Raw genomic sequence first — 15,348 nt, 5'->3', positions numbered from 1 at the left:
GTAACAGCAGATGACCCACTGAATGAACCAAACTACCTGCAGCCAGTTACAGACGCATGATACAGTCCAGCAGGCCAACACCTAAAAATAAAATTACCTAACTTTATCATTCTTGTGGGTTAATATTATTTCTCAGCTCGATGAGTTACCAATATGTCTTTCTGTTTTCAGTTTCTTTTATCTTCTTTGAGACATAAAGTCAGACATTGCCCGTGTTATGCTGCAGAAACAGGTGGTTCAGAGAGTGAATGTCTGAGTGCTCTGTGTCTGCATCTCTAAAATCAATGACCTTGTTTTGGTTCCACTTTGCCATCAACAATACCATCAATGCCATCAATGTTCCTGCTGTTTGCCGTTCTCGCAGAGGGCTTAAGGCATCAGGCAATTCCCTCAACAGGTTTTTATCATCGTGGCCTTATTTCCTAAAATATTCAAGATATGCTGTTTTGCCTCTTCATGTCCAAAAGCTTCAATAGCTTGTTGAAAAACAGCCCAAAAAGTTGGTGTGAACATGTCCAGCCTGTGACCAGGCAAGTAGCTAATTACCAGCAGGATTCAAACGCGGAACCTTCTAGCTGTGAGGCGACGGCCCTAACCGCTGCACCACCGTGCAGCCTATACACCAGACACTTGAAGCATAAAAAACATCAAGATGGAAATTCATCTTTTTGGAGACGGCGAGAGACGGTCACCAATGACAGCCCCTCAGGCTTATCTTGAGGGGATCCCTGTTTCCTGGGGATTCCCTGATGTTGGGAACCTCTGGCCTAAATGACAGGAATAAAGCATATCTGAATCTTTTTCTTGGTAACTCACCTGCAAACCAAAACACCTGACTAACCCCCACTTCAATGTCATCTCAAATTGTCAAAGCACCCCACAGCATCTTAAAAAAAGTTCTCATTACTCATTACTTTCATTTTCAGTTTGATATGGCACTAATTGTCCCCTTAATTACACTGTCTAACAGAGCACAGTTTCCAGTAATTTATTATAATTTTGGGGTTATAATTATTGTTTTGGATTCTCGCCGTGAGCAGCTGGCTTCACTAAAATTTGGAAATAGATGCATTTCAGTGGATTGTGTCAGGAGTGTGACCTTTGTTCCATCCCTGCAAACAGGCTCTGATCTACTGAGGGTTACAGTTATATTCTATATTATTCACCCGTGATTACCTCTAATGTAATATGCATGTTTCATATTACATTAAATATAAGGATTGTATATGCAAAGATATGTAATACTATTTAGTTGAGGCATGGAGGATCATTGTGGGTGGATATCATCTTTAATAATATACTCACAGGTCTCCTATGACTTTACGTGTTCAGTCATTTTAAATTCAAGGTATAGTGTTAAACTTTACAACTTTCAAACTGCCCTGGGAAATTTGGGAATATGATGATACTATAACAAAATGAGTGCAATTTCAAGATATGTTCTCCTTTTAATATACTTGCTGAGTGATACAAAATACAAATAAATCTATGTTGACATGTGGGATGTTTACTTTGATGGGTTAAAAACATCACATAACAGAATAAATGCTGCTGCCGCATGCTGCTCCGGCTCCAGCTGCAGCTTATTGGACTCTCCTTTGCATTTCTTACGGGGAAAATCCAATTTAAAGATACTTCTTCAAGTGCAATAAGAGCAAAGTTAAATTTAGCACCAAAGCAAGAGACAGCAAACAAGCATGAGGTTCATAACTTTAATAACCTTAGAAAATACACATTTATACTTAAGAGGCACTTGAGGAGCCAAATATCTTGTTAAAAATACAATGATGGGGGATTTACATGTTATGGATATTCACAGCTACAACAAAACGTTGTTCTACTACTTCTGCAATACATCGAAAAAACAGATTATCAGATGGGTATTAGATGCATCCAGACTGAATCCCTCAACAACTTTCTAATGTACTAATGTTCTAATGCACAGTGCAGGACAGATAAACACATGTGGAACCAGGTGTTCCTCATTTTGGTTTAAAGTAAAACAAATCTTTGAGATGGGTTCATGTCAGTGTTTATACGTAATAAACATGTGCAAGTTTGGGGTTCATTAACACTGTAAAAGAACATTTTCACCCCAAAAGGAAATACACAGAAGACAAATCACATAAGCCGACACGGAGGCCTCCACTTCCTGTGACGCATGCACTGTAGCTAACAGAAACTGTATTTCAGAGCAGGACATGGTGGCGTAGAGATGTTTAGTGGACGAGACCTGAAAAAGCTTGTTGCTGGGTAGGCTATACGAGGATGTATAGGACTTTTACTTTGGCTCAATGCATGCTAACGGGTGGTGCATTAAATCAGATTAAGGTAGACACAACCTTTTTTTAATCTATGCCATAATCCATAATCCATAATGACGTCATCCTTAATTTTATTGCAGTGTTGGGCCTCCCATGAGTGCCGACACCCACCTCTCTGTACAAGGAGCTCTGTCCTCCTGCGGCTGCAGACATCCCTGCAGCTTCTTCTCTGCCGCAGCTGCTGATCAGACAACTGATCTCTGCCTTCTGATTCCTCCTCATAGGGCGTATCAGGACCTTTTCATTTGACCTTATCTCCTGATGCAACTTTATTATGGCAGAAAAGCAAAGTCAAAGTCAATGCAAAGCCTCCACTGGGGACCATGAATGTCTATGATATGTAGAGGCAGTCACTCAAAAAATGACAAGACATTTTACTACAAGCCAAAAATGTTAACCTCTTGATGGCACCACAAAAAAAGTCTCACACAAATCATCCTCCCCTCTGGGAACCATGAATGTCTTTATAACAGTTCATCAGAATATATCCTTATAGTTGTTCAGATACCTCTGTCTGGACCAATAGTGGTGCATTGCCTTTTCCTAGAGCTGTGTCACTATCATGGCTTTACATGGGGTTACTGTAGGATAATACACTTCTGAAACACTTCCATTTAAAATGAGACAGAGGCATCACACAACTTGTACATGACCCAGCTGCATCTAATGGACATGTAGATTCACTAGTGCACTTCCAAAGAGTTGAGAGTGACAAATGATGAAAGGGAGAACAAAAACTGGTATGGTACTCAGTATGGATCTATAGCTCCAAGAAGTCAGGAGCCTGAAATTGTCACAATCTACCCCATAGCTTACATACATCAAAGTTATAATCTCGAAGTTTCAGTTTCGCTCTATTTGGCGGCACCTATGGTGATAAAAGGCAATAGCAGGCGCATACGTCCCAGGTAACTAGATGTCCACGGTTGGTTGTACCTCTTGATTTTCCTCGCTGACGGTCACTTTCCTTTTCAGACTGTTTGCCTTCATCTGAGAGTCAAATTTGTTTCTTTTTCTTTGGATTTTCACTTATTTTTGAAGTTGTATCTGTAGTCATCGATCATTTCTTTGTTTGTTCAGCCATAGTAGATTACTGTTTATTGGAAAAGCAGCCGCTTAGCTCCGCCTACCCTCTCTGGCAGACCAACCACTGCTGGGTGATGGAAAACGAGTCACTAACTGGGCGCCGCTTGTGATTTTTTTAGTGAATGTCACCACAGACACCCAGTTCATAATGATACTAAATACTGCAAATGCAAAGGCTTTCATCACTGGGCCATAGCGCCAATCACCATTGTGGTACCTCATTTGGTGATTGACGGTGACTTAACAGATATTTATTGACATGAAAATCTTCGAGATTATTACTTTAAAACCCCAAATCAAAAACTATCCAGATGATGATGATCACTGAATGATGTTGTGACCTCTGAGTATCTAGAAGGTAGGCTACTTCACCTTAAGGGCAGCCATTCATTTCCAATACTATTTTCCGCAGCACACATCTCCTTCTTTCCTAAATAGCACAATCATTGTCATTTTTTTTTTTTTTCTTTTAAAGTAGGTCAAACTTAGGGAGGGCTAGCTCTGTGTTTTTTTCCCCCAAATGCCATGTCTCTTTCTGTTTTCTCTATACTGCTCGACCCCGTCCACTCATCACACTGACTGCATGATGTTAACATGTATGCAATGTGCAAGTGATGACAAAGATCATGAGGCTAACACCAAGTTGGGGTTGGAGGGTCTACAGTTGTCAGTGACTGTAGCTGCCACGGGATCTCTAGTGTGTAAACATACTGAAGCAGTTTCTTTTTCAAATCAACAGCTCTTTTTTTATCACAAAAAAATCTATTATTCAACCCCTGCCATTACCCACGTATCAATCAGTCAGAGTTTGTAGCCAGGGTTTAAGTAAGGACAAACCAGAACCAGCACAAATAAATGGAATAAACAACATGCAGATGCACCAAGTGCCCGCTGAGATTTAGACACAGCCAGACAGTGCACAATCTGTGATGTCAGTGGATGATCATCATTCAGAGAATGATTTTAGCTCATTTCTCGGTGGATCTTATTTTGAAAACAAGCTTTGAATCCTGCGTATCTTTTCAGTATTAGATTAACATCACATGCATGAGCAACAGGCTCTAACAACCCTTTGACTTAAGGGAATGAGATGTGATAAATGTTTAATAACTCGGCCCATCTCATCTTTCTCCAACACTTTAAATTCCACATGAGCTGTTTTCAGTTGTTGTGATTTTGCAGTCAGCAAACATCTTTATCTGAAGACCTGTTTCGGTTTATTTACCACCGCAGAAATGTTTGACTGTTACAGCCCAAAATGTTCCTGCTTTTTGATTATCCTTCAAACTGCATCAATACTGTTTTGTTTTCTCAAAGGCAGGCAAAAATATGATTTGGGAATGAAAATGTTTTCTCAGTTGATTATCTGGAGCAAAAACACTTTGATTTGGTGCAACAGACACACCAAATCAATATCAAAACAGAGAATAACTTGATTAACTCCCCAAACTTCATGTAATACATTCAAATAAAAAGCATCATAATCAAAATTGCCTCACTTTGGTTCTTCTCCACAGTTTTTAATGAATACATTAAAAACTTGAACACTGACGACTTCAACAAGCTTTTTTGCAATTGTGTTTAACTGAGTCAGGGAAAGATAACGTTTTGATACTGTGGAAAGCTAAATTAAGCCCTACACAAAGTGAGAAAACATACAGAGTATTGGTGACAAAGGAGGGGGCCGCCAAGTATAAAAGTATCGAGTTAAAAGGTCAAACAGTCCATCAGTCTATGCAGGACCCTCGACGTTAATAGACGTCACAGTGGCCATGAAACAGCGCTGGAAGAGGCGGTCAGGGTCTGGGGGCTGGTTGTCACAGTCTAGCTTGGCCCTGAAGAAGTGTTTCCTGGGGCGTTGAGGTGCAGCAACAGTGCTGATATGACTCGGCCCCGGTCCTTGTGGACTCGAATTCGAGCCTGGAAAAGAGATAATTCATTAGTAACATTTCTGTGGAGAGCCTGACACACAGCATGTTTAAATAAACAGTTTATTTCAACTGCTTTTATTTTGATAACTCAAGGCATCCATTCCCTTGTGTGTCTTCCTGAGCAGCAGTCTCTGTGCCTGAAAAAAGACACCATCACAGAAGTGACAAAAAGTTCCTCCAGTGGCAACTTGGCTGATGCTCAAAATCGAGTCAATCCCCATGAGGCATCATGTTAAACTGACAAACTTTACAGCAGAATGTATCATGTTTACAGCCTGGAGACAAAAACAGTTTTGGTCTCTTAAGTTGATTTTTTTGTCCATGACGGCCTTTAGGGGGTGAAAGTATCGTTTAACACTAATTAGTGGGTAGGCTATACTAATTGTCTGCTTATTTTCCCCTGCATGTTAGCTCTCAGTGTTTCTCATACATTGATGTATTTGTGACAGCCTGTGCATCAAAGACAGGACTGTTGTTTGCTTTCCCCGCAGGCTTCTCTGTTGGTTGGCGTCGTACAACTGCCACAAGCTGCGTAGCTTTTACAGTCAAACAAGTAAACAACGGCTGTCATCAACAATCTCATCTCCAGGAAACACAAGTGGTCAACTAACTAATTAGCCTCATTATAATCACAACTTGCTCCTCTCCGGTCTTCAACAACACATAGAGGATTACATGTAGTCTGTTCTTCTCCATGGCTTCTGCCTGTCTCTCAGTATCTGTGTTTCTGTAATGTGGGAGTTGAAATGCCTCTCTGACTCTCCTACCTCCTGCTGATCCCTGCTGATTATGCACACCTGTCTAACCTGCATTCCTGCTGTTCATCAACTTATCAACCCAGCAGTATTTCTTTCCCATCTCTACACCCACTCTGTGCCAGTCTGTTTGCTAAGCTACAAATAGAGACATGCCTCAGGCCTCCACAGTGTAGTAATCAATTCATCAGGTTTAACTATCCCATGATTTTTCTGTTGTGATTTAACAGTCAGGATCAGTCCTCCCCTACCTGCCTGCTCGTTCGCCTGTTAACCTGCTAGCATACGATGTGTGGTTTCAGCAGCATAATTGAGTCACTGCAAAGAAACAAATATACCATTTGTTGTTCATATATAACAAAAAGTCTCCATCTTTTCAACACCTTAAAAGAATGTCTTGTTTGCCAGAGTAATAAAAGTTGACATCAAACTCATGCCTGTTGGTCAAGCATGGGGCAAGGGCGGAGGCAGTTAGCCTAGCTGGCTAGCCCAAAAGCAAGTTCACAAATGTAGCTACAAATAGCTCTAAAGCTCACTAATTAACAAATTGTATCTGATTTGTTTAAACTTTAAACACAGATAAATTTAAAGAAAGATAATTAGAGGTTTTAGAGTGACTGCTTTCTACACAAACTGCAGCCATGAGCTGTGTCTCAGTTCAGGGGCTGCATCCTTCGAAGGATGCGGCCTACAGAGGATGAGTCATTTACAAACGATGTAGACCGCGAAGGCCAAACTGAAATGATATGGTCTGGTCTACGGAGGATTTCCTGTTTGCGTCACCAGCTGCTCCCGCCCAAGTAAGCAGCCCCTGAATTGGGACACTGCTATGGAGTCAACAAATAGTTGCAGCACATAAATGCAAATAACTGACTAAATTTGTCATTTTACATCTCTGGTTTAGTAGAAATGTCCAAGATTCAATGTGATGGCTTTGAAAGAGCCAGGCTAACTGCTTCCCCTTGTTTGCAGTTTTTATGCTAAGCTAGGCTAACCACCTCTGGTATCGATTTCATCATGTAGCTCTCGGCGCTAAACACAAAAAGCATACTTTTAGCCAGAAGAGGCAGTGGAAAACTGTTTCTTTAACAGTAGAGCTATGTAGAAATATGTTGCTAAATCGGAGCTAGCAGTAGGATTTCCTTTCATCAGTTGATTCAGCAGTTTTAATACCTCACATGCAAATTTAATGAAGTTGGAGATAAAGACTGCCTTCTTAGCGACATCAGGATACTTTGTGTGGTCCATTGACATGGTCAATTTTCTACTGATGTTACTTTTATAACAGATAAAACAGACAGATGTAGAAGTGGCTTTTTGGATTATAATAGAGACTGCAGTTGTAGAAAAGATATGAGAGTAATTTTTAGATGAAATGATGATTAAAAAACATGACGTACCTGTTCTGTGCTCTTGAATGTAACTGTGCACGCTTTGAAATTGTATTCTTTAGTTTGATTATAGTGAAGAGCACTGAATGCATGAGGGGTCAGTTTTTATATTAAAATAACCAGTAGGTGGTTTGCTAAATACTGGTAGTTTTATCCTTTTAAAATTGTTGGGTCAGCCATCAATAAATGTAGGAGGTCACTAATAAATAATTCAGTGTGTTTTATTAATGTGTTTGAAGTAGAGAGATAAAGAGAGACAGAGCTGCAGTCAGTACCTGGTGCTCGGAGCGGCAGGCCGTTGTCCAGACCTCTGGGTTTGGTGGTGATGAACAGATAGCAGAGGACACAAAGGGTGATGATGAAGGCGAGAAGAACCAAAGCTGCTACAGAGAGACCCACAAGAGCTCCAAGACTGTAAAAGAACAGGGAACAAAGAGACAGCAGGTGAAGCACATAGATCACCACAACAGCTGGGAGATATCAGAGAGTAGACGCATAAAGGTTCCATCAGACCAAAAGCAAAAGTAAATCTTTCAAGCAGAGTTTAAATACAAAGTCAACAACCAGATGAAGCACTGAGCAACACATATCAAGCAACCCAACAAGCAAAATTTACATCACTCACTATTATTCAAGAAAAAAGCATTTTAAAGTTGTTTGCTTGTCCTTTTTCAGACATATCTAAGACTATATATGTCTTTTATGGTTAAAAAACCTACACCATGATCAACTCATCTTGGCATCCTTTTAACAATTATATTACAATTAAAATTAATTCAGCAACATCTGCGATTTTACGATTAGCAGGCTGCTGTGGCTTATTATGAAACTAATCCTTTTTCCAAGCTGTGTTGAGCCTGACATCGCTAAAAGGACATCAAATGGGGCACCAGTCAGCCTGAAATAGCTGGAAGTAAAAAAAAAAGGTCATCCAAACACAACTCCCGAAGAAGTCGACAAAATATACACCGGGCTGTGTGCACCTCCTGGGGATGTGCAGAACCACAGACAAAAACAAGCAGTAAAAAGAAATCCATTGAACTCATTCAGGTGGACCCATTGATGATAGTTTGTGACAGCATGCTCTGGCTGTCGATCATAGTCCAGCTATTTATCCACACAGGAGTCTGAATGTTTAGAAGGTGAGAAACAAGACACTGAGCCTCACTGCAACCCATGAACTGAAAATAAAACAGTTAAAGATAGGCTAGTGTATGCTGAATGGACCATTTGGTCAACTGAGTGCAGACAAACTGATGAAAAATACTGTCATCAAACGCTTAGCTAACTTTACATGCCCGCCCAGCTAATGTTAGCTCACTGCTTGGACAGGATTCTGCTGTGGAGGGTTAAGACAATGCTAAACATAACCAGCTGCTCATTTGTCAGTCCAAGGCTTTCGTTCAGACTTAAATATCTTAACGACTGCTGGATGAATTGCCATTACGTTTTGTGCAGACATTCATGGCGCCCAGAGGATAAATCCAACTGACCTCTCCTTGTCATGTCACACTACTGGTCGAGAAATAACTAGTTTGGTTTAGTTAAGTTCTGCAAAGATTTATGTCATTTTTTGGACAGGCATCATCTGCTTGTCTTCCCTCATTTCAGTGGAAAACGATGGATCCATGTGTTTATATCCAAGTTGCAATTATTTCCTAGATAGAGTAAAGAAAATAGATGTCTAAAAGAACCATGATGATTCAGTCATAGGTCACCATGACGGTGACCTATGACTGAATCATCTGGACATTCAGAGAAAACTTTTTACTTTTGCTCTGTTTTGTGATTTAAGAAAAGCCACAATGCTGCATGATTAAACCATTGTATGCTTTTTCTACATGCATATGTGGTAAAATTGATTGTTTTTTTACTGTCAGCTAGAAAACAAAACAGACAATTGGAGTGTAATTAAAGTGAAACCACAGCATGGAGGCCCGACTCTTCACGCTGATAGCTGGGACAAAAGGGACAAATGAAACTGGAAGAAAATTGAAGATGTTTAAAACATGTCCACATTTGTTACTGTTGTTGTTTGCTTCAAATCTGATCAGACTGCATGAGTGATGTGTTCTGTTTTCCTGCCTTTATCATATGCACCTACTCTGTGCCTTGAGAGAAGTGAAGCCCTCCAGTAAAAGGCCTGCAGTGTTTCTGTGGAACTTCTTATTACAGATAATGACACATAATGATGCAGAATGGTCCAGAGCTGGCTAATTTCACTGGATCAAAACTCCTACAGAGCAGTGTGGTGACACGTTACGTGAGTAGCAAACAGATTCACAGCTCACTATAAACATGTATCTACTTTTCTTAGATTGAAAAGAGTCAAAATATTTCATTAAGTAGTAAAAAATGAGCATCTCATATGTTTTGCAAATTAAGCATTGTTGCAGTGCATTACCATTTAATATTAGCCATGCAGACAGTTTTGGTTTATTTATCCTGGTTTTAATATTTTGCCTGTTGGGACAACTACTTTTGTTGGACGATTTATTGACTGAGAATTTATTGGGAATAAATTATATTGTTATTTTTGAAGACCCCCTCTACAAGACATATCAGGGACAACATAAGCAGTCATCTCCATGGCTGGTCCTGTCTGCTTTTAAACTGTGTACCAAGGACAGGCTGAACAACAAGTTTTCATATTGGCATGTTTGAGACGTCACAAACCTAAGGAGCCAATCCCTTTAATGGATGGAATGATGCTGTGCATATCATTATTTGTAACCTATGGCAACCACTTCGGTGATGTGCGAGCCAGCTGTAACCGTCATTGTCATTTTTGACAATGTAGTTACTACTACTTATTACTATATTTCAAGCTCGCTAAATTTCAACAAGTTGCCGCTAAATGATGGCAGAGACGTGTTTTGTTTTTGGCTGTAATTTTACGAAAGGAGAAACGTAGTAGTGGACGGGACTATGCAGATTCAGGAATTTTTAATGAGGGAGAAGGAGGAGATGCCTTGGGAGGATTTTTACAAGGTAATTAAATGTATTTTGCAGAAAAAACATATCAGACACATTTCCAAGTGAAAAGTACAGAAACAACGGCACGAGTGTAATAATGGTGGGGAAACTGTTTAAAATGTTGGTGACACTAATGTAAACAAGCACACAGAGGCAGTATGGAGGTCAATAACAAGATCATGCCAAATATCGTAAGAAAAGTTGATATCATGACAGTCATTTTTATAATATCTATAACATCCTTCCTTCCCATTACAATAGAGGTGAATGGAGTTCATGTTTTATTAAATCTGCACACCTCAGAGAGAACACATCTGAGTGCATCAGCTAAAGAAAGAGACCCTACGATCACTGCTGACGGTGAGGTGTGTTGGTTATCTGCTTCAAAGAACAGGAATCAGTGAAACGTAGTTGAAGAATTTCTTTATTCACAGATCACCACTGACTGATTCCACCCACATGCACTGTATTATGTTAACAGCTGAAATCTCAGAAACCGATATCTTAGAGACAACTATCTGCATGAGATACCCGAGCAGGTATGCAAAGGAATGTGACAACGTGTAATTAGTCTTTCATCTAAACCAGTTGAAGCATCCATCCATCCATAATTTATCATTCTCGATCTTTCACGCTCACACTTAAACCTAACGAGCATGTCTTTGGACTGTGGCAGGAAGCCGGAGGGAACTCACGCAATTGAAGCATTACAATTTCAATTTTATGTTATTTTTTTTAGTGAAACAGCAGGATTATAAATTAAAATATGAGGTAATATTATGATTGGTTCCATTAGGTGCACCATGTGCTGCACTGTGGTGCAGTGGCTAGCGCTGTAAACTCACAGCTTAAAGGTTCCTGGTTTAAATTCCAGTTCATGACATAGGGGGCATTTCTGTGTGGAGTTTGCTTGTTCTCCCCATGAGTTCTGAATAGGGATGCACCAGTATGCTTCACAGTACAGTATCAGTTTGGGTGCAGATACTGACAATAACAAGCAGATTGGGACCTTGCTATGATCTCATAATACCTTACATACAAGTTATGCCATGACTTTCATGTAGTGTACAATAAAATACATTTTAAAAGAATAAAAACATTAAAAAACAGGAGAACACTAGCATCCAGTTGGTGCTGTATTGGCACATAAGCTCATAGGGTATCTGGAGACACAAATCATCTCTAGTTTTTTGTTATTCTGTTTCTAATGATGAAAAAAAACGAGTTTAAAGTGCATTAATACTTTGGTAATTATTTTCTTGTTGTTGGAAAATCTCCAGAATTTACACATTTTTACCACATGTCACATCCGACAATCTTATCATCACGTTGCATAAAAATAACATTATTGCTGGATAACATTACTGTCCCCAGTCCCCATTTTATCATATAGGCTGGATGTGTGCATATTTAAGGGCCACATAGTGTTTTCTAAATCAAAGCCCTCCTAATTAGTCCTTAGCTTGTCACTTGTGACGGCCAATTAGCCTGATTAGAGCCAAAAAAATGTCAACAGGTTGGCATCTGATGAGGAACTCCTACACAAACACGAGATTGTGTCCTTTTTAATCCATACATGTAAGTTCTTTAACCCTTAAAGCTTCAAAGTCTAAAATGTCTTATGATCAAACACTGAATGTTTGCTGCAGAAGAAACCTTGCCAGATTAAACACACCGCGTTTTGGAGATTACGCTGCGTAATGATACAAACAGGTGCGTTTACCTTCCACTGTAGAAGCAGACACATGTCCTGAAAGGGGGGTAAAAAATCTGCATATTAATTTAACTGCAGTTTTCTTACCTTAACCACCACATGTATCCATACTCGTAAGGAAAAAAGCTGTTGGGGTCATCACAACAGTACTTCAAGTCACTGAACCCGCAGCAGAAAAGTGCCGTGCTGTCACTGTCCGCTTTCGGACACGTGAAGCCCTCCACGAGCACGTTTTCTTTACTGTAGTAACTTTCGCAGTCCGAGCTCATATCAAACACGAAGCATGGGTGGCCGGATTAGATGAAGCGTGCATGAAATCCCCACTGTTGCAACTTCTCATCGCTGTCAGTGTGTGTGATTCTGCAGCCGCAGGAGAGTCACTGCGCGCCCAGAGTCTCTCTCTCTCTCTCTCTCTGCCCCCCCCTCTTCCCCTCTCTCTCTCAACCTCACAATCTTCGAATACATTTAATAAATAAACATACATTTTATATACCTACGGGACACCATCCTATGAACAAGGGGATATTATATTACCTTAATACATAATGATCCTACTCTCTCACACCTACACCTTCTCATAATCACTGGAAAACCTCTTCATGTCATGGCTGTGTCCATCCACTAGCAGATTCTTAGGCTGCAATCCATAACCAATACTCCCATACTATTCAGTATGCTAATCAGTCAAATGCATACCTGGATACCTGGATGTCCTCCAACATCTGATCACATTTTGTAGTGTGCAAGCCAGCATACTTTGTGATTATCTAATCCCAAAGGTGCAATTATGACAAAGTAGTATGTCCAAATGTAGGCATACTGCATGCTAAGTACACACTTTGTAAGGACTGCTGCTGTAAATAGAGAAACTATGCACCTCCCTAAACACCTGTATGCAATCAGCTCATCATCTTCCTGCAGCATGTCTCTCAAGTCTTCATCCATTCTTTGTACGATCGTTGTTTCAATTACAGCGAGAGTTACCCCCCAAAAAATAAAAGAAATTCATAACTCTTCTATATCTTCGTGTTTCGTGTATTAAGCTTTCTTCATTCTGTCCCAGGATATTTGCTGGCTACCTGCTTCTGCTTGCCAGCCCCCTCCACACTTCCCACTTTTCTCTCAGCTCACGCCAGCTTCTCCATTCATCATCAGTCACTCCTGCTGTCGCTGGATCCTTATTCCCTGCAATTAACCACCACAACAAAAATCCTTTGCTGAAATAAAAACTCTCCAAACTACACCCTGAACTTGTAACAGGTCAGTTATTACTAATGCATTTAACTTTTTAACCCATGAAGAATAAATGTCTTTGAATGCACGGGCAGTCAGCAGTGAAAATACTAATTCCAGTGCGCAGAGGGCTGAACGTCACAGGCCCAAAGCTGGAAACTTTTGTCATAGCTTTTAGACCTGACTGACATTCCCATCCCCAGATTCATGTTGCGAGCATGGTGACAAATACAAGCATGTGCATGAAGCATTCACACAGACCTCTCCATTAAACATTATAAAAATAGTTTATTTAGAATATGCTAAAAGGCTGGGGTAGGGTGAGATTGGGATTGGGATTTGGCACTTAGACTCTGGAGATATGGTGATCGAAGGGTGTCAGGCCTGAACGGCCGCAAGATCTATGGAGTCCGGACCCTGGAGGTGGAGGTGTTGGTTGATGATGTCATCTGAGGCTGATTAGAAGATGAGCTGATGATGAAGACTGGGCGGTGATGGGGAGGTGGAGGGTTGCACATAAGGACGGCATGAACGGCTTGTGTTTAAGTGTTTCAAGGTGTTTCACTTGGTTACTTTTGGGTCAGATTGTGAATAGTTGTTAGCCCCACAGGGCCGCCTCAGGGTTGGGCGTAACATCATGACCATGTTTTGCTGTGTAGAAAAACTCACTAGTTCTAATGGACACGTGACAATTCATGTCTAAAATGGCAAATACAGTAGGGTCTTTCTTGGCTGACAGTTGGCCACTGTTAGCTTGAGGTTAGTGACAGCGAGGGAGAATGGATCCTATTATGTTCAAGAGGCAGATGGTTTCACCACCTCAGAGGCAAAACACCAAGAAACACACATTCTTTGTCATACTAATATGAAATACTAATGAATAAAGAATAATCCATGTTTGCCACTTATGATGTTAAAAACAGCAAAGTAATTTTTTTTTTAAAAAGGGGCGGGCTAATATAGTTATTTCTAGTGGTGAATTACATCAAAGACATAGGACGATATGTCTGCTCTTAAATGACCTTTCTAATACATATGTTGCCTTATTAAACTTCAAGTTCCTGTGAAGACTTCTTAGCTGGTTAGAAAACTGACTGAATTTAATACTGATGCCTCTATATGAGCTACAAAAGCAAACAAGACCATCAGCGAGAAAATCGTCTTTTTCTATCTAATTATTTCTATTGCCTGTTATCGCTGCTGCCGTGTCTGCATCAAAGTGATTTACAGCACGCTGTGGAAACAGCCTCTACAGGACAACATCAGCGAAGAGATAAGACGTACCACTTTGTCCACAGGGGTCACCAAGATCGACACAAAACTTCCTCACAGTAGCTTTAATGTTTGATCATTATAATTCTGATTCACTGCATAAACCCATGAACCTGGCGGCAGGTTTAATTCTATGATTAATTTATCTATGATGATGTATATCATGTGAGACGATGGAAATGCATATCTGCACATATGGATATGGAATATGGACACATGCAAAATAAATCAGTGGTTAAATAAGCCATAACAAATGGCCTGGCTTCAAACTTATTCAAAAAATTAAATTGTGGGCAATCATTCAAAATTGATCAATTTCGGGGCCCTCGGTTGCAGTGAGTTGATATGAGGTTGGAACTTGCTATGATTTATTAAGCTGGGTCCTGCTTTATTACCTGAGGTAGTCAGTCCAGCCAAAGCATTATGGGAAATATTGGCCATCCCTGCAATATCTTAAAACCTGTAGAATACACTGAAAACCAGAGCCCTTGTCTAGATGCAAAGAAAATGTTTAACTAATGTACTTGTACTAGAAACAAAATCTGTTTGCTTAAAGAAACAAACAAATCACAGCCAAATACATTACTTAGCCAAACTTATGTACAAGACAAATACCACCTCATGGATGTAACAGGAGTAAGATTGGTGGTGTAAGATCAACAATGA

General features: G+C 40.2%; 1 protein-coding gene across 1 annotated transcript; it reads right to left on the bottom strand.

The window, feature by feature from the left end:
• Window positions 1–5,117: 5,117 nt before the first annotated feature.
• LOC138607935 (protein shisa-like-2A) lies at window positions 5,118–12,446 on the bottom strand. Its single transcript, XM_069680596.1, has 3 exons — window positions 12,265–12,446; window positions 7,763–7,899; window positions 5,118–5,330 (listed from the first exon to the last, which is right to left on the bottom strand). Exons 1-3 carry the CDS (start codon window positions 12,444–12,446, stop codon window positions 5,143–5,145), a joined length of 507 nt encoding a protein of 168 aa, XP_069536697.1. The 3' UTR covers window positions 5,118–5,142.
• Between the last annotated feature and the right edge of the window lie 2,902 nt (window positions 12,447–15,348).

Source organism: Semicossyphus pulcher, unplaced genomic scaffold (assembly GCF_022749685.1).
Source record: "Semicossyphus pulcher isolate SPU_LCO1_2020_fin unplaced genomic scaffold, fSemPul1.0.p SCAF_4, whole genome shotgun sequence".
NCBI lineage: Eukaryota > Metazoa > Chordata > Actinopteri > Labriformes > Labridae > Semicossyphus > Semicossyphus pulcher.
Note: the sequence above shows the minus strand (reverse complement) of the source record. Positions and strands in the feature narration are given on the sequence as shown.